At 54.8% G+C, this 18,691-nt stretch overlaps 2 protein-coding genes across 2 annotated transcripts in view; both read right to left on the bottom strand.

Annotated features, from left to right (window-relative positions):
* Positions 1 to 1,013: 1,013 nt before the first annotated feature.
* Positions 1,014 to 10,606, bottom strand: FDXR (ferredoxin reductase). The gene is made up of 13 exons (XM_042783533.1): positions 10,534 to 10,606; positions 9,709 to 9,815; positions 9,546 to 9,629; positions 5,856 to 5,951; positions 5,572 to 5,694; positions 5,300 to 5,413; positions 4,693 to 4,794; positions 3,310 to 3,417; positions 2,989 to 3,073; positions 2,664 to 2,860; positions 2,412 to 2,583; positions 1,262 to 1,432; positions 1,014 to 1,144 (listed from the first exon to the last, which is right to left on the bottom strand). The coding sequence occupies exons 1-13, from the start codon at positions 10,604 to 10,606 to the stop codon at positions 1,014 to 1,016; spliced, it is 1,563 nt and encodes a 520-aa protein (XP_042639467.1).
* A 5,111-nt stretch (positions 10,607 to 15,717) lies between these two features.
* The window catches only part of FADS6 (fatty acid desaturase 6), a 15,993-nt gene continuing 13,019 nt past the window's right edge, over positions 15,718 to 18,691 (bottom strand). The window contains exons 6-7 of the mRNA XM_007959875.1: positions 16,433 to 16,612; positions 15,718 to 15,867 (exon numbers count right to left, since the gene is read on the bottom strand). Coding sequence (XP_007958066.1) covers positions 15,718 to 15,867; positions 16,433 to 16,612 — 330 coding nt within the window. The remainder of the gene's footprint in view (positions 15,868 to 16,432; positions 16,613 to 18,691) is intronic.

The following is an 18,691-nucleotide window of genomic DNA, read 5'->3' as shown; positions in this document are numbered from 1 at the left end:
CCCGGAGCCCCTCTCCAGGACTGTGTCCTCTTGGAATACCGACCCCAGGCCTGACCCTGAGGCACAGGTCTGGCCTCGGGGGGAAAAGCAGCAGTCGCCCGGAACCTGGGCTCGTCGAGGTCGTGCGACCTTGTGTGGGCCCCTGTGGAGGCGCCCTCCGTCTATAAAGCGAGGCCCACCTTGCGGGCTGGCATAAAAGGCGTGAGCAGGCTTTGTTAGCTGCTAAGCGCTCGGGACATGGAGGTTTGTCTTTAAGGGCTTATGGTTCTGGTTGGAAACGAAGGAGGTGGGAAGGGACTAGGGCCAGAGGACAGTACCGGCCGGACACACCCAGGGGCCGACAGGGACTGAGGACTACTGCTGCCCGGTCTCCTCACCCCCTTTTCTTCTTCTCCCACTGCAAGTCCTCCAGTTGCACTGACAATTTTGATCTAATGGGGGATAACCAGGCAGCGGGGCAGGCAACAGGCATGCTGGGGTCCCCTGTGGGGCGCAAGCAGTGTGAGCAGAAGGCAGGCAGGCCACAGAAGCAGCAGGGTCAAGCAGAGAGGGACGGTGGGTGCCAGGCCTGGCTGCCAAGCCCCGGCAGGCCCCCAAAGAAGCCCGTGGCTGGGAGCTGCTCTGCAGCGCCACCTGGTGACCACACGGGAGCTGCAGCCAGAAGGTGACCTCTGGGCCCTAAAAGAAGTCGCACATTACCCATGGCCCTTGGTTACAACTCTTTATTTCCTGCATGTCTCAGAACTAGTGACCCAGCACAGCCCAGCAGGAAGGAAATGGGAGGGGCCCCTGCCCACTCCTAACAAAGGCTACCTCCTTGCTGAGAGCTAAGCCCACACAGGAAGGCTAACTAATGGCCCAGGAGGAAGAGTTTAGAGGGCCCTGGAAAAGGGACCACTAGCCAAGCCTCGTGCCAGGCAGGCCGGCCGGCCAGCCATGCAGCTGCAGATGCAGAGCCTGCTCAGGCTGCCCCTGGCCCCCTGCCCCGTACCCCTACAGGGCTAGGACCAGGCTCAGCGCCCCAACAGCCGGAGCATCTCCTGAGGGTCCACCAGCTTCTCCCGGGGCTTCCCACTGCCCTGGCCCCGGGACACCTCTTCAGCATCCAGCTTCTCCCAGTCTGAGAAAGAGACGGGCTGGACCCCTGAGGCAGAGGGAGACAGTCACTGCCTCTCCTCCTTCACCCCAGAGCACCCTTCCAAAGGCCCTCCACCAGTCCCCCACATCCCACTTCCCAGGACCTCAGCCTGGGGTCCCAGACCTCTACTGCTGAGCAGAGCCTCAATGGCTGAGTAGCCGGGCCTGGGGCCCGTGGGCAGCAGCCCCCGCTGAAGGTCCTGCAGCAGTGCCTGGCCAGTAAGGAAGCTGTCGTTCATGGTTGTGCCGATGACACCCGTGGGCCCCCGCTTCACCCAGCCACTGCAGTAGAGACCTGGGTGGAGGGGCAGTAACAAAGGGGTATGAAAAAGGGAGGTGGCTGGGTATGTACGTGGCAAGCCTGCATCCCCTATACGTGCACAGGTGACATGCACACATACCCCCGAATCTTTCCCAAGGCCCTGGGAGTGGGCCCACTCTGACTGCTGGTCCACTACCTCAGAGCCTCCTCAGCCTGTTTTTATCACATCCCACTGCAAGTCCTCCAGTTACACTGACAATTTTGATCTAATGGGGGATACACAGGCAGTGGGGCTGGCAACAGGAATGCTGGGGTCCCCTGTGAGGTGCAGGCAGTGTGAGCAGAAGGCGGGCAGGCCACAGAAGCAGCAGGGTCAAGCAGAGAGGGACGGTGGGTGCCAGGCCCCTTATAGGAGCCCTGGCAGTGCAGTGGTTAAGCACTTGGCTGCTACCCCGAAGGTCGGTGGTTCAAACCCACCTGCCACTCCACGGGAGAAAGATGTGGCAGTTTGCTTCGGTAAAGATGAAAGCTTTGGAAACCCAATGGGGCAGTCCTACTCTGTTTTCTAGGGTCACTATGAGTTGGAATCAACTTGACAGCAGTGGGTTATTTTAGTTTGGTCCCCCCTTCTGCCTGGGTCTTCCTGGATACCAGGAGCTGTGGGTAGGGGCTGGGTCTTGTCCATGCTCAGTTCCAGCAGGCCCTCTGCTGATGTTTGCTGAATGGGTTAATGTCCAGACAGCTGCGATCAGATGGAGAGCTAGCTGCCTTATTAACCTCCACATCTCAGCACAGGGCCTAGCCCAGAGCAGGCCTCAGTCAATGTCTGTTGAATTACAGTCATCTCAGCCAACCGGAGAGCTTCCTTAGGGTTGGGAGGAGTGTGGGCAGCTTCTCAGTGCACAGCACTGGATGGGTGGATGGGTGGATGGATGGATGAACAGCCCCAGGAGACACCTGCCTCTCGATCCCCCACCATAACTCAGGGCCCAGCCTTCTCACTCCCTCTCACCTGGCACATCCATAACTCGGCCCTCTATATTGGGGATGACCCCAAGTTTGGGGTCAAAGGGCACACTGGGGTCGATGGGGCGGCTCTTGTACCCCACGCTGCTCAACACCAGCCCACAAGGCAGGTCTTCTACATCTCCCGTGGGCACTGCCCGGGTAGCCTCGCCGACACCCTGTTGGGGAGAGTGTAGGGAGCACAAGGCTGGGACTAGGAGGCCTGAAGAGGGGGGGACCTTTGGTGACACACGCCCACCTCCAGCTTGGTGACTGCCAGGCGGATGCCTGCTGTCCGCTGCCCATCTGGTGAGGACAGCACCTGTTGAGGGCTTCGGAAAAAGCGCAGGCCCCAGGCACGGGAGGCCGATGCCTGGCGGGCAGCCTCCTCCAGGCCCGGCTTCTCGGCCGTTTGGAGGAGCAGTTCCGTCAGCCGCCTCCTCGGCCGGGGGGCCTCTGTCAGCAAGCACATGTCAGGGCTGAGCCCTGGGGCCCTGGTCCCCTCCCCACACCCTCCCCTGCAGCCTCTCCGACCTAGACCATCCCCTCCCTCGCAAGCGGGGGGCCGGGTCAGGGCCCCTCACCCTTGATTCTCTCCTGGAGGCCTAAGAAATCTGCAGGATCCAAAAGGGGCCGGGTGCCAGGCAGCTGGATCATCTCCCGCAGCTCCTTGGGTGGGGCGTGGAGGTGGAGATCAAGCCCAAGCACTGCCAAGCCCAGCCAGAGCCCAGCCAGCCCGGGTGACACCCCTCCCACCACCACAGAAGGCATGGGGCCCAGGGACCCTGCCTGGCTCCCCATCTCCCACCCCAGATTAGCAGCCACTCCCAGGGGCTCCCCTGCCCAGCCCCTAAGGGGAGACCCTCCTTTTGGGATCCTGGCTCCTCCCCTTCCAGCCCCAGCACCTTGATGGTGAAGGCCACTTGTAGGGGTCCACGCCGGCCCACTATCCACACCGTCTTCACCTGACTCTGCCTCAGTACCCCCAGGGAGGCTGCCGTAATGTCTGTTTTCTGGCGCAAAAAGAGGGCCTTGAAGTCACCAGACACTAACATGGAAATGCGACTCTCCATTTGGTGCAGTGGTTAAGGTATCTGGCTGCTAACCAAAAGGTTGGTGGTTTGAACCCACAAGCTGTTCCGTGGAAGAAAGATGCGGCTGTCTGCTGGTAAAGATTTAGTCTGGGAAACCCAAAGGGTGTCACTCTGAGTCAGAATCCACTGCATGGCTATTGTTGTTGTGTGCCGTAGAGTCAGACCCGACTCACAGCGACCCCTCCTTGGGTTTCTGAGGCAGTTATCACTACAGGAGATTGCCCAACCTTCCTTCCAAGGAGTGGCTGGTGGGTTTGAACCACCAGCCTTCTGGTTAGCAGTCGAGTGCCTTCGGTACTAGGCCACCAGAGCTCCTCCACTGCGTGGCACTGTTTTTGTTTGTTTTGTTTTAGAGGATGGTACCCCAAAGTTGCCCCAGTGCCCCCCTTGGTGGCCAGATGGAGCATTGCAGCCAATTCTGCAAATGACTGCCACATCTTTCCCGTGCGGAGCAGCTGGTGGATTCGAACTGCCCACCTTCCGGTTAGCAACTGAGCACTTAACCACTGTGCCACCAGAGCTTCTTCTGCAAACGGCACCAATGAGGAGCCAACTAGACCCACATTTTCTTATTCAACAAGTGTTTGCTAAGTGCCGTGTGCCAGGCTCCATGCAAGGGCAGGGAAGGGCAGGGAAGGTGAATGGTGGGAGAACAGAGAAGGTGCCGGCCCTCCCAGAGCTTCTGATGTGGTCAGGAGAGAGAGAGACACTCATCCACTGCCAAGGTGCTCGTCAAATACTCCGCAATGAGTGCAAAACTGCGGGGGTGACAAGGCACGGAAGAGAAGTAGGCGGGTAGGTGAGAGGGTCCAACAGGGGAGATGGACTTGCTCAGGGAGGTCTTAGAAGGCTTCCTGGAAGAAGGGGCAGCTGGGCTAAGAACTAAAAGATGGGCAAAAGTTAACTGCGTGGGGCAAAGGTCAGTCAGGGCAGTGCTCTACCCAAGAGGATGCCATGTGCTAAGGTACTGTGCACACTGAAGAGAAAGTACAGGTTGTGTAACTGGGGTACAGGAAGTGAAGGGGGACATGGTGTGAGCTGAAGCTCACAGGCTGCCTTTCAGAAGGCCTCCCTGGGCACCATGGGAAACAGGGGCACTGGGGTCAACTTGGAGGGTAAGGCCTCAGGCCTGCGGGCTGGGCACCCTCTCCTCGGCGGGCCCTCCTCCCTCTAGCCCCTGCCCCACCCACTCACCTCCAGGTGCTCAGGTGGTGTCAGCAGGATCCGAGCCACGTCCAGAGCCACGTTGCCCTGCCCCAGAATCACAGCTGTGTCACAGCTCAGGTCCGGGGCCAGCTGCAGGAGGAGGTGGCAGTAGGGTCGCCCAGGCTTTGCTCTGGTCAAGCTTATCTCGGTCTCGGGCACCCATGCCTGTTCCCCAGCTGTGCCCTTAGGCACTCCCACTCAGTGAGCCCCAACTCAGGCCCCTCCTCCCCGACCTGGCTTCACCTCTTCCTGTTGTTGTTGTTGTTGTTATGTGCCATCGAGTCAGACCCGACTCACAGTGACCCCTCCTTGGGTTTCCGAGGCAGTATCACAACGGAAGTAGATGGCCCAACCTTCCTTCCGAGGAGTGGCTGGTGGGTTTGAACCGCCAGCCTTCTGGTGAGCAGTCAAGTGCCTTAGGCACTGTGCCACCACCGACCTCCCACCTTGCTCAGCCCGATGTCTCTCACCTCCTCACCCAACTGGGAGCCTAGGCAGCAGCTCCCTCCTCCCTCAGCTCCAGCACCCACGGCTGCCTTCGGCCCCGGCTCGGGGCTGGGGAGGAAGAGGCAGCTGGAGGGCTCCCCATACTCACCTCGCGGTTCTCAGGAAGCCCATTGTACCAGCCCACAAAGGCCCGAGCTGGGAGCACGCCAGGCAGCTCCTCGCCAGGAATTCCCAGGGCCCGATGGTCCTCTGCCCCATAACTCTGAGCAAAGACGGCAGATGCATGGCTTGGAGCCCTCAGCCCCAGCTCCTCCTGCTCCCCAGCACACAGTGGTTTAGCCTTCCCCTCTACAGCCATCACCCCCGCTGCTGCTCCCCCCCGAGCCCCAACCCCAGCCGCAGCCCACCGTGCGCACTCACCAGCACCACGGCATGGTAGGCCTCCCGCAGCTCCGGCACCGTCACGTCCCCGCCCACCACCACGTTGCCCCGGAAGGCACAGCGGTCAGAGCGGGCCGTCTGCGTAAAGGTGTTGATGACGTTCTGTTGGCCCTCCCCCAGAGAGGGCATTAGAGACGGGAAGAGTTCCAGAGACCAGGCCAGTACCACCCCTATCGCAGTGTCCCCAGGACAGTCAGCGAGCCTCCCTTACCCCTCATCTTGACACAGTCCCCAAACCCCATCCTGCATGCCCAGAGACCCACCTTCACCTCGGGGTGGTCAGGGGCCACGCCAAAGCGCACTAGGCCAAAGGGCACCAGCTGCTTCTCATAGATGTCCACACGTGCCTGGCTGTGGTGCTGTAGGGAGAGGGGGCAGCTGGTGGGGCTGAGGGAGAGGCTGGACCCCCACAGGGGTTGCCTCTTCCCCAGACAGAGCTGGAGGACTTGGTTCAGTGAGCTGAGGATGCAAACAGGCTTCCATTCTCTGCAAGAAAAAAGAGAGCCCCTTGATTCCCCAAGTGCCCAGAGCCAGAAAAGGAGAACAGGGCAGACAAGCAGCAAGAGCAACTGAGGTCCGATCTCAAGGACTACTCGCCCATCAAGATTGTAAGAACAGGCTAAGGAAGGCCACAGCTCCTCTCCCACTGAAGCTGTCAAGAAGGGCTTCATCCACCTGGATCAGGCAGGACACACAGCCCTGTCCTAGGACTCCAGATGCTTCTAGAAATGCCCAGCCAGTCGATGGTCTGGGAACAATCCCTTGACATTCACGGCCACTTTAGTTCTAGTCTCCAAGCCTGTCCTGTTGGAAAGGGGGTCAGCAGGACAGGGCGTGGGAGCACAGTGGGGGAACGAGGTGGGGAGATGGAAGTAGCCCTACTCCCACCCACACTTAGAACAGCACCCTCATGGGTTCCACAGATCACTGGTTCTGGATCGTGCACAGTGGCTTGAGTGGCCATGGGGAAGGCAGCGGGTTGGGTCAGGAGGACAGCTCTGCTCTGGCTCTGCCACCTACCAACTGCATGACCCTGGCAAGTCCCAGGACCTCATTAGCTCTCAGTCTTCTCCCGCAAACTGGGTTGTTGAGAAGCACCCGGAAGGTCATGACAGTGCAGACTATGGCGACAAGCGTGTCTGGAGCAGAGCGGTGGGGACGTGGAGGTGACGCTGCCCCACCCCCAGCACGTCCCAGGCTCCTGCTGTTGTTGCTTGCCGTGGAGTCAATTCCAACCCACAGGATCCTAAACGACAGAGCAGAGCGGCCCCGCAGGGTGTTCCAGGCTGCACTGAAGGCACTGGCGAAAACAAGGCTCCAGGAACTGACGGGATACCAATCGAGCTGTTTCAACAAACGGATGCCATGCTGGAAGGACTCACTCATCTATGCCAAGAAATTTGGAAGGCAGCCACCTGCCCAGCCAAAGGGAAGAGATCTATGTGTGTGCCCATTCCAAAGAAAGGTGATCCAACAGAATGTGGAAAATATCGAACAGTATCATTAATATCACATGCAAGTCAACTTTTGCTGAAGATAATTCAAAAATGGTTATAGCAGTACATTGACATGGAACTACCAGAAATTCAAGCCAGATTCAGAAGAGGATGTGGAATGAGGGATGTTACTGCTGATGTCAGATGGATCTTGGCTGAAAGCAGAGAATACCAGAAAGATGCCTGTCTGTCTTTTATTGACTATGCAAAGGCATTCAACTGTGTGGATCAAAACAAATTACGAATAAACTTCAAAGAATGGGAATTCCAGAACACTTCATTGTGCTCATGAAGAACCTATACACAGACCAAGAGGCAATCATTCAGACAGAACAAGGGGATACTGCACGGTTTAAAATCAGGAAGGGTGTGCATCAGGGTTGTATCCTTTCACCATATTTATTCAATCTGTATGCTGAGCAAATAATCCGAGAAGCTGGGTTATTTAGGAAAGTGGCACCAGGACTGGAGGAAGACTCCTTAACAACCTGTGAAGTGAGCACGATACAACCCTGCTTGCTGAAAGCAAACAGGACTTGAAGCACTTACTAATGAAGTTCAAAGGCTCCAGCCTTCGGTATGGATTACACCTCAATAGAAAGAAAACAAAAATCCTCACAACTGGACCAATAAGCAACACGATAAACAGAGAAAGGACTGAAGTTGTCAAGGGTTTCATTTCACTTGGATCCACAATCAAAGTCCATGGAAGCAGCAGTCAAGAAATCAAATGACATAGTGCACTGGGCAAAACTGCAGCAAGACCTGAAGACTGGGCAAACTACTGTAGTGATACCGCCTCAGAAACCCAAGGAGGGGTCGCCGTCAGTCGGATCCGACTCGGCAGCACTGAGTTTGGTTCTTGGTTTTTTAAAGTGTGAAGCTGGCGCTCTTCATGGGTGAATCACCATTGGGGTTGAGGGAGGTGATTCGGGAGCCTGGGGGGTCAGGAGGTGCAGTGGGCAGGGGGCAGCACTGGAAGTGGGTGCAGGCAATGGCGTGGAAGGGAAGGGGAGAGGGGGTTTGGATTAAGGTCAGGGGATGAGAATGGGCCTTTCTCAGGGACGAGGACGACTGGAAGGCCAAAGCTTCACTTGTCTCAAGTCACTGAATTGAGAGGTGTTACAGCAAGGGCCAAAAGGAGCCCTGGTGGGTGGCACAATGGTTAAGCACTCTCAGCTGCTACCCAAAGGGCTGGTGGTTCATGTCAGGCTCAGCTAACACAGTCAGCTTGCCGGCCTTGGTTAAGGGGCCCAGGCTCTCCCCTCACATGACTGTGCCCATGACCTTGCATTCCCAGGACGGCTCCCCACACTTGGAAGGCCCTCCCAAAGGTTTCTTCAGGGCAGCACAGATGCATGTCCTCCAGGAAGCAGTTTCTGATTGGCCGGCTGGCCCTGGCTCCATCTGCCCTCCCCATCATAATTAGCTCTTCCACTTGTTGCTTAATGTGCCCTCGTGGTACAACAGTCAAGCTGGAAACTGAAAGGTTGGCAGGTCAAGCCCCCCAGCAGTTCTGTGGGAGAAAGATGTGGTGATAAGCTTCTATAAAGATTACCGCCTAGAGAACCCTGTAGGGCAGTTCTCCTCTGTCACACAGGGTGACTAGGAGTAAAATCGACTTGACGACATCAAGAACTAACCAACCAAGTGACCGACTTGTCATCGTCTCCCTGGACTCTCCCATTTTAGCACTGAAAGTCTCGTGTCCCAGGAAGCCCCAAGGTCCTGGGCAAACCAGGATGGTTGACTACTTGCCTTTCAAGGGCCTCTGTGTGTAATTAATATATTCTCCTTCTGCCTGTCTTTCTGTGGACACTGTCCCCCATCTCGGTCAGCCTGGGTCCCCTCCCCTCCTCCAGCCCTGAGGTCTGATGTGGAATCCCAAGGGCAGCCAGGAGCCCTGGGGCCCCGCCTCTCAAGGCCAATACTGCAACCCTCAAGACCTCGGCCTTCACGTTGTGTGTGTGTGTGTGTTGGGGGAAGAATGCTAAAAGGGAAAAAATGGCACAGAGAGGGCTGGGGCTATTGGCTAAGGGACCCTGAGAAGTGATTAAAAGGACAGGAAGCCCTGGGTAGAGGGGGTACCTGGGATGCAAGATGTTGGAGAAGAGAAAGAGGAAAAAGAAGGGAAGATGAGGTGCAAAACAAAGTCACCCTGCAGGTCTGCATAACCTCCCTGGAGGGCCCGGCCAAGGAGCCGACCATTCACCACCAACCCGTGACCACTGACCCTTACCCACAAGGCAAACAAACTTTCCTACAGACAAGGATCTAGAGTGGGGAGCCCCAGATGGAGTGAGGAAGCGGATAGCATGTGTCCAGCCTAGATGGGCTGGGACCCCTTTCTCATTGGATTCCAGGACTGTTCTTAAAACTCAGACGGGATGGGGCTTATCCTGAGGACTGGGGCAGCAGGTGCACCACAGGGGAGGCAACCGGGAGGAAGTAGTTTACCTTTAGCAGGTGTTGGGCCGTGTAGAAGCCAGCCGGGCCACTACCCACCACGCAGATCTGGGGGGTCTGCTCTTGTGTGGAGAACTGCCGGCAGAAGCCTGGGGAGGAGAGCAAAGTCTGACCAACGCTCCCTCCGCAACCCCAAACCAACTTCCGTGTCCACCAGGAGCTGGGACTTCCCAAGCTTCATGCTCACCTGCACCCTCCTCCTCCTGTTCTTCCAGGCTTTGGCCTCTGCAGGGTCCCTTAGATCATCTGAGCCCCCAAAGGCTGTGTCTCACCCAGAGCACAACACCACACCCATGAATTTATTATGCCACTGACGATGGCCTACTCAATGGCTCCGACCATCCCTGACGCTGCCCTGGACAGTACTTCATCACTTCTCCTATGGCCCTGGTGGCACAGTGGGTTAAAGGGCTCAGCTGCTAAACGAAGGCTGTGATTTGAACCCACCAACTGCTCAAAGGGAGAAAGATGTAGCAGTCTGCTCCCATGAAGAGTGCAGCCTTGGAAACTCTTTGGGACAATTCTACTCTGTCCTATAGGTTTGCTATAAGTCAGAACTGAGTGGCACCCAACACCACCTGCTAGAATCCCACACTCTCTGAATGGACTCTAAAGCAACTGAACCTCATCCTTGTGGCTCTCCTCACATTGCCTCATCTTACCTCTCCTAACCCCTCTCCCCACAGGACCCTATTTTGCCCATATTGTCACCTATCGCACTCCTTTTAATCCCTGCCTCCACTAAGACTTCCCTGTCGTCCCTCACCCCGTCTTCCAGCTGTGGACCACATGGTCCCCTTTTCATCTAGAACCCTTACATCTCACCACACAGACCCCCATCTGCCCCTGCACACCGCCTCCATCTGGCCGTCATGAGTAGACCCCTCCAGTCCCGTCCCTGCTCTGCTTCGACTCCGTACACTTGGTGTTCGCATGCCTCCCCGCGTTCCCGTCCACCCCAGAGGTGTCCTGGACCTACTCAGGGGGCTCCCAGCGAGAGGCGATCGGGTCCGAAACCACGCCGGCCAGTGCAACCAGGAGTGCGTCGCCATGGCTAGGAACCGCAAGCTTGCTCCGCGCCGGCTCTGGTCCCGCCGAGCCCGGACTCCGGACCCGCCCACCAGCACTGCACCGCCCCAAGTCCCGCGTCCCACGCACTGGGAAAGCGCAGCGTTTCGGCTCCACCCCCATCCCCGAATGAATCCCGCCCCCAAAAGAGAAACTCACCCTCGCATCCACCTCCTACCGTCGAAGCCCCGCCCCTCAAGACTTCGGGACCGTAAGCGACTTAACTTTCTCCCCAATCTTCGTTCTCCCTCCAATTACCTTTGGAGGAGAGCGAATCCCTATCGTTGTTTCATTCTCCCCTGGCAGAGAGAACCAATTAGAAAGGAGATTATTCTATTCGGTCGTTGCTCGCTGATGACGCAATGGGTCCTCATCTATTTGACAGCGTTTCCTGCTGCGGGGGCCGGGTTTTGTCGCAGCCAGTTACGAGTTCAGTTCCGGTGAAGAACAGAGTCCGGAAGTCTGGGGGAAACGGGGTTTTAGCGCGCCCTTTGTCGCCCCTTACCCTACAAAAAGCTGCCCATTTCGGGCGAGAGAGAATATTAATTAGCCTTTGGAGATTGTTTTATCCTCCCCCCCCCACACACACACACACACACACAGGTGAGGAAACGGGGAAGGACGGATCCGTAGTTAGGTCTGACCCGATGAACCTAATGCCTCTTCCTTTTCCCCAAGCGCCCTCTTGTCAAGCATGACTTCCTTGGAGAAGCTTTCCAGGACCCCTCCCGTCCCTAGCTAGGGGCCCCTCTTGTCCCCATGGCACCCCTATCTTACCTCATCGTTACTTATTACACCAGTTTGTCATTTTGTTGTTGTTGTTGTTTTTAATGATCACTTTTATTGAAGTGTAACATAAATACAGTTGTTACAGTCCAGCAGGTTCTGACTGGTAGCGACTCTGTGTGCAATAGAAGGAAACATTGCCCGGTCCCGTGCTGTCCTCGCAATTGTTGCTCTGCTTGAGCCCATCCTCACAGCCACTGTCAATCCGTCCCCTTCAGGGTCTTCCTCTGACCACTCTACTTTACCAAGCATGATACCCTTCTCCAGGAAATGGTCCCTTCTGACAGCATGACCAAAGTAGGAGCGACAAGGCCTGACCGTTCTCGCTTCTAAGGATGATTTCTGCTGCACTTCTTCCCAGATTTGCCCATTCCTCTGGCAGTCGGTCCATGGTTTTTTCAGTATTCTTTGCCAACACCACATTTCAAATGCATTAATTCCTTTTCAGTCTCCATACATACAGAAAAGTACACGGATCATAGTATACAGTTTGATGAATTATCACAAGATGTAACCGTGTAGCCACCACTCAGATCAAGAAATAGAACGTGGCCAGCATCCCAGGACTCCTTGTGCCCCTTCTTGGCACTGCCCCTCCTTCCTACTGAGAAGTTAGTAGTGTTGGGGTCTCTCACCTGTTGTGTTTCATACCCGTCCCACTAAGCAAACTACAACCTGCCTCTCAAATCCTGCCCATCTCCTGCTTTTTTACAGCCTGTGAGCCAAGAATGATTTTAAATTTTTAAATGGTTAAAAAAAATTTTCAACAATATTTTGTGACCCATGAAACACATGAAATTCAAATTCCAATGTCTATAAATAAAGTTTTATTGGAACATGCACATTTCTTTCTATATGTTTGTCATGGCTGCTTTCCCACTGTGATGGCAGAGGGCTGTGTGGTTCACAAAGCCCCAAATATTTACTGTCTGGCTCTTTACAGAGAAGGTTTGCCAACCCTTGCACTAGACTGTAAGCTCCGTGAGGGTGGGGGCCTCATCTCAAGCACTCTTGTATCCCCAGAGGTTTGCTCAGGGTCTGGGATGTAATGGATGCTCAAAAAGGGTTTGTCTTAGTGATTAAGTCACCGATTATCCTTTCACATGGGAAAAGACATTGAGATTGAGGATCAGACATCCAGAAGCCCCTATAGGCTCCCCATCTACAGGCAGTATGTTAAGAGCTGGATTTTTTTTTTTTTTTCCCATAGATACACCTTTCCTTGACTTTTACAATAACAGACTAATATAATATTTGTCCTTTTGTGATTGACTCATTTCACTCAGCATAATGTCCTCCAAGTTCATCCACGTTATGTGGTGTCTTGCAGATTCTGGGTTATTCTTTAGGGCTGCATAGTATTCCACTGTGTGTATGTACCATGGTTTGGTTATCCATTCCTCAGTTGATGGACCCCTAGGTTGTTTCCGTCTTTGGCTGCTGTAAATAGAGCTGCAATGAACATGGGTGTGCAGATGTCTTCTTGTCACGGCTCTCACTTAGGAGCTACATTTTGTTGATAAACACACTGGGTTGGAATCACTCTTCTGTCACTTTCTACCTGAGACACTGAGAAATTTAATCTCTCCAGCCTTATTTTTACTCTCTGTAACATGGGAGAAAAAATGGTACCAAGTGGTTGTAAAGATTAAAACGAGATGATGTGGACAGAAATGTCTGTCCAGAGTGCTGAATAAATGGTAGCTCTGATCATCATCAGAAGCCCCTGGTAGTGCAGTGGTTAAGCACTCAGCTGCTACCAAAAGGTCAGTAGTTCTAACTCAACAGCCATTCTGCGTGAGCAGGATGAGCAGTCTGTTTCCATAAAGATTTACAGCCTTGAAAATTCTCTGGTAGTTCCGCTCTGTCCTATAGGGTTGCTATGAGTTGGAATCGACTGCCGCCAGTGGGTTAGTGGGTTCTGTCATTGTCATTGTCGTCATTTTCACCTCCCATACACCTCTATCAACTAAACCATAGGTTGTTCCCAGAGTCCTAGAAGGGCCTCATGAACGCTTATCTCCTTCCATTACCTCTCAGGCTCTTCCCAGCCCCCATCCTCAGAGGAACAGAAAATCCACCTCAAAACAATCAAATGACTTGTTCCCGGATGCCTGTGTACTGCCAAGGCTGGTACCAGGCCTCCAGCTGCTGCCCACTCCCCATCAGGCCCGGATCAATAACAAATGAGTCATCGGTTATGTAATAGGATGGTTTTAATCATAGTCAGGACTGTGCAACTGGGGCCTTTTCTGACAGTACTTTTTTCATACGGAGAATTAGCAGTTTGATGAATGGCTCGCTCAGACCTAAAGGCCATTGCTGAGTCGCTAATGCATTTCAAAAGAGCAACACGAACATATAATAAAGCAGGAGGCTGCCAGGCCCTCATGTTCCATCAGGGCTGCTTGCATCCAAAACAGCGCTCCAGTGGTCAGTCTCCCCACAGGAAACGATGGCACACTCGGGTGGCAGAGGAGAGGTGAACGAAGGGACCTTTTACAGAAGTGTGAGCAGGGCCAAGGGGGGCAGTAAGGGATGGTGAAGCACCCTGGGCTAGCAGCTGGAAGCCCTGAGCACCCCAAGCCCCAAAGGAGCAGAAGAGGAAGCAGTTCAGGAATGAGTGACAGGTGTAGCTGTAGGAGAGGGTGGGGAGTGGGGGGTGTGTGTGTTGGGAGGCAGGTCACAAGTTCCCAGCAGAGCCACCTGAGGCCACACTGGAGATTGGTTCTCCAGCAGGACTGGGCTTAGAGAGTCCCTTCACCCTCTGTGTGACTTCCCCATCCATCCCAAGGGCTCCCATTTGCTGGTGTTTAGCCTCTCCATCCTCATGGTCAGCACACCCCTTCACCCCATCCAAGGACTTAACCTCAAAACAAAGCAATCAGACACTCCGAGTATGACTTAGATGTTTTAAACCAATGTTTCTTGGCTGGGGATGATTTTGCATCCCAGGGGACATGTGACAATGTCTGAAGACATTTTTGATGATCCTGATGGAAGCTCCTGGCATCTCGTGGGCAGAGGACAGGCCTGCTGCTAACCATCCCACAATGCACAGGACAGTCCCCCCAAGAACAAAGCATCGTCCAGTCCAGGACGCTAATGGTGCTCAAGCAAGAGAGCCTGTGTCCAGGGCACTGCTCTGGCCGCTCGTCTTAGCCCCAGCCTCCTCCTCAGCCCCTCCCTCAGCTGCCAGCTGGACCCTTCCATGCACCCCCCACGGCCCAGCCTCCCAGGCTGCTCCTGAGTCTACGCACTCTGGGCTGAATCTTAATGGCGTCCCTTAGTTTCGTAGTCTGTCTTCCAGGCAGCATCAGTAGTTCTGGCCAATTCCCACCTCAGTCCCAGGCTTAGCACCGTCTGCTGCAGACCGCCCCTTCCCAGCCAAGCCAGCCCTCGACTTCAAGCCCTTGTCTTTGCACCCCACCCTCCTCCTCCTCCCCCTCTTCTCTGAAGCCATCTGTCCTCCAGACCCTGTCCCATAACCCCCTTCCAGTCTCAGCTACCCTCCCAGTAATTCTTCTCTCTCCCAATGCATAGTTCTTCCAAACATAATAGAACAAAACAGAGTTTTGGTTATGCTCAAAGATGTCCATGCGTTCCCCAGTTCTGTCCCCGTGGGAATCGTTTCCCTTCCTTCCCCTGGACGCTGTCCCCACAGAACCTCCACACTGTCTCACCGTTGGTGTGGGCCTCGAGAACAGCTGGCCTACCTACTGTCTTGGCCAGGATTCTCTGACTGAGAAGCTAGCAAGGTCTGCCAAAGGTAACCTCTCCCTGTGGTCCACAGGGAGAGGGCTTCTCGGGGGACAGAGCCTCAAAGGGGACAGAAGAAGGAATGCCTAACTACGCAGGGGCTCTCCTGTCTCGAGGCAGCCCTAGCCGAAGTAGCTGACCCTCCTCTCTCCCTGCCCCCTCCCTTCTACCTGGGCCCCTGCTGGGGTCCCTCCTCACCCTGTCCCTCTCTCTTAACCCTAGCACAGCTCACACAGAACATCAGGCATAGGTCAGCTGCTTAGGCCTGAGATGAAGTTGGCTGAGGTCCAGGTGGACCAGAATGCCCAACCCCCTTTACTCCTTTCCCCTAGAAACCCCTTGAGGCCAGACAAGGAAGCAGGGCAGGTGATCCCCCAGGGCCCCAGGTATGTGCTCCCCGGCCTCACTGCCCACCCAGTGCCTCCACGCTCCAGGTCCACCAGCACCCAAGCACCCCCATGGGGGAAGGGCCCTGCCCGCCTGGTCCCAGTGATGTCCAGCAGAAGCAGGAGAGAAGCGGCAAGCCGGGGTGGGCGTGCCTGCCCCACCCTCATTGCAGCCCCACAAGCTCGGTGATCGGAGGGGCCTGCACCATGAACTCCTCATAGCGATTCAGAAACAGCCGGAAGCGAGCCAGGTATGAATCCTCGTTGTAGGGCAACTGCTTCTCTTTCAGGAACTGGGATACCACGGGCTTCACCTGACCGAAGATGCACGAGAGAGACTGCTGACCTGGGCCTGTGGGCGGACCTGTGTCCACGGGACCCCTCCCCTTCCCTCCAGGCTCCCATTGACCTGGTTCCATGATGCTCTGGAGGGGCCCAGATGTGGGAGGACTCCAGCCTCCTGCCTCCCTGGGGGCAAGGGAAGGAGAGGCCTCTCCCCAACATCCCCCAGGGCTCCCAAGGTGCCTGCCGGCCCTCCTGGGTACAGATAAAAGTCACAGCTCTGTTACCAAGCCCCAACTGTGTGCCAAACACTCCAGATATGGTCTTCAGGTCATCCACAAAATTGTCAGGGAGCACTGCTCACTCCCATTTTACGCACAAGAACACAGAGGCTCAGGAAGGCTGACTTGTCCAGAGACACATCCAGGTGTCTCTGACGGGAGAGCCACACTGCTGCTTGTACACTGGGCTGCCCTTCCTGGGTGCTCTCTGACCATGCCAGAGGGGGACCTTGGGCTGAGAGGGGACCCTTGAGGCCAGCCACCCCTGCCCTTGGACAGTCCTTCTCCCAGCCCCTCTGGCCCGCCCCTCCTCTACCTTCAGACACATGTTGTCAGAAAGCCTAGGGAAGAAGTGGTGTTCCACGTGGCAGCTGATGATGGAGTGGCCAAACGCCCAGTCCAGCACGGGCAAGCGGGGCAGGTTCAACACGCCGAGGCTCATCATGTGAATCCTTTGAGGCTTCTTGTCCCGGGAGAACATGGGCAGGCCAATGTGCTGTGAGACACGTGGGGCATGTCCTGGGCTGGGCCAGGCAGCACTGCCCCCCCACCAGGTGCCAGCCCTGCCCCTCCCAGGTGCCAGCCCTGCACCCCACCAGGCATAAGCTCTGCCACAGGCGTCCTCGCTGAGCACTTGGGGCATTCTTCTTCCTCACCGAGCACACAGCCAGATGTGGTAAAGGTGCGTGGAGGCTGGATTCTCAGCCCTACTCTGTGCCACCCATGTCTGTGCCTGGCACTAGGCCCTGCCCATCTCTGGGCCTCGCTCTCAGTGAGGGCCTTGGCCTGGGCACCCCTCTGATCCTGGGGCACTCTAGTGCCCATGACTGCCCACCACCCACTTTGAGATCACTGTCTTTGCCTCATCCTGGAGGGACCTTTTTCACCAACCAAAATATACTTATCCCCCTGAAAATATTATGCTGAGTGAAATCAGCCAGACACCAAAGGACAGTATGTAATCCCCCTTTTACAAGGTGTGGAAACCAGTTGTCATCAAGCCCACTCTGACTTATGGGGCCCCACGTGTGTCCGAGTAAAACTGTGGTCCTTAGGGTTTTCAATAGCTGACTTTTTTCAAAAGTCGATAACCAGGCCTTTCTTCCTAGGCACTTCTGGGGGCTGAAACCTCCAACCTTTCAGTCAGCAGCCAAGAGCATTAACCATTTTCACCACCCAGGGACTTGGGATGGGGATGGGGTAAGCAGAATAGGCACTGTCACTGAGGCAGAAAGCAGACGTGAGGTTCCCAGGGGCTGCGGGAGGGCACAGTGGGGAGTTCATGTCTTTATGGGTACAGATTTCCTATTTGGGGTGTTGTCAAAGTTTTGGAAATAATTCCTAGTGATGGCTGCACAACATTGCAAAAACAATAATGTCATTAAACAGTACATTTAAAAAATGGTTAAAAAGGCAAATTTTAAGTATACTTTTACCACGATGCTTTTTAAAAACTTAAAAAAAAATCCTACTCATTGTTCAAGATCAAGTTTATGCCATAAAGAAAAATTAAGTCCTGATTCATGCTACAACATGGATGAGCCTTGAAAATGTGCTGAGTGAAAAAAGTCAGTCACAAAAGGCTACATGTATGACCCCACTTACATGAACTATCTGGAATGGCAAATGTTTAGAGACCAAAGTTCATTAGTGGCTACGAGGGGCAGTAGGGAGGAAGAGAGGCAGGGTCATTGCTGAAGCAGTCTGGCCTTCCGTTAAGAGGGATGGAAACATTTGGAAGTGGAGGTGGTGATGCCTGTACAATGTGGTGAACACAGTCACTGTCACTTAGTCGTGCCTGTGGGAAACGTTGAAATGGCCAATGTTTTGTTATATGTGTATTTATCACAATAAAAATAACTATAATCCTGCCTATGCTTTAAAAGAATTCATAATAAGATGCTCTAGCCATGCAGGCTCATCTAGAATAACACTGGTCAAATTAAACAAATTTACATTTCAAAAAAAAAAAAAAAAACCCACTGCCATGAGTTGATTCTGACTCATAGCGACACCACGTGACAGAGAGGAACTGCCCCATCACGCTTCCTAGGCTATAACCTTAATGGGAACAGACTGCCACATCTTTTTCCTGTGGAGCGGCTGGTGGGTTTGAACAGCTGACCTTTCAGTTAGCAGCTGAAGGCTTCAACCACTGTGCCACCAGGGCTCCCTTTATTTATGTTTATCTTAGAAAAAAAAAAAAAACAGCTCAAGTGTACACGTCCTCTTGTCTGTCTTGTTCAACAGGTATGTGTAAGGTCCCCCTGCCGGGCACTGCCCTTGTCCAGGGGCCGCAGAGGTGAACAAGGGGCTTCTATTCTAGCAAGATGGGACACAATTTCAAGGTTAAGTAGTTAGTGTCTGTTGTGGTAAGTGCCGGGAAGGTCGAGTCCAGGGAGCAGGAGGTGCCCTGATGGAAACTTCAAACTGCGCCCCATCCTCACCCCAGCTTCCCATGGCGACCTCCAGGCCACCAGCTCCTTCACCTGCCAGCCTCATGGCCCTTCACTTGGGTCTCTGTAGCAGCCTTTATTTCACTTCACTTGGCTTATCACCATATGTGCACCAAGAG

The sequence above is a fragment of the Orycteropus afer genome, unplaced genomic scaffold (assembly GCF_000298275.1).
Source record: "Orycteropus afer afer isolate SDZICR_OR568_19922 unplaced genomic scaffold, OryAfe1.0 scaffold00018, whole genome shotgun sequence".
Classification (NCBI taxonomy): domain Eukaryota; kingdom Metazoa; phylum Chordata; class Mammalia; order Tubulidentata; family Orycteropodidae; genus Orycteropus; species Orycteropus afer.
The sequence above is the reverse complement of the archived record's forward strand: the minus strand, read 5'-3'. Positions and strand labels throughout refer to the sequence as shown.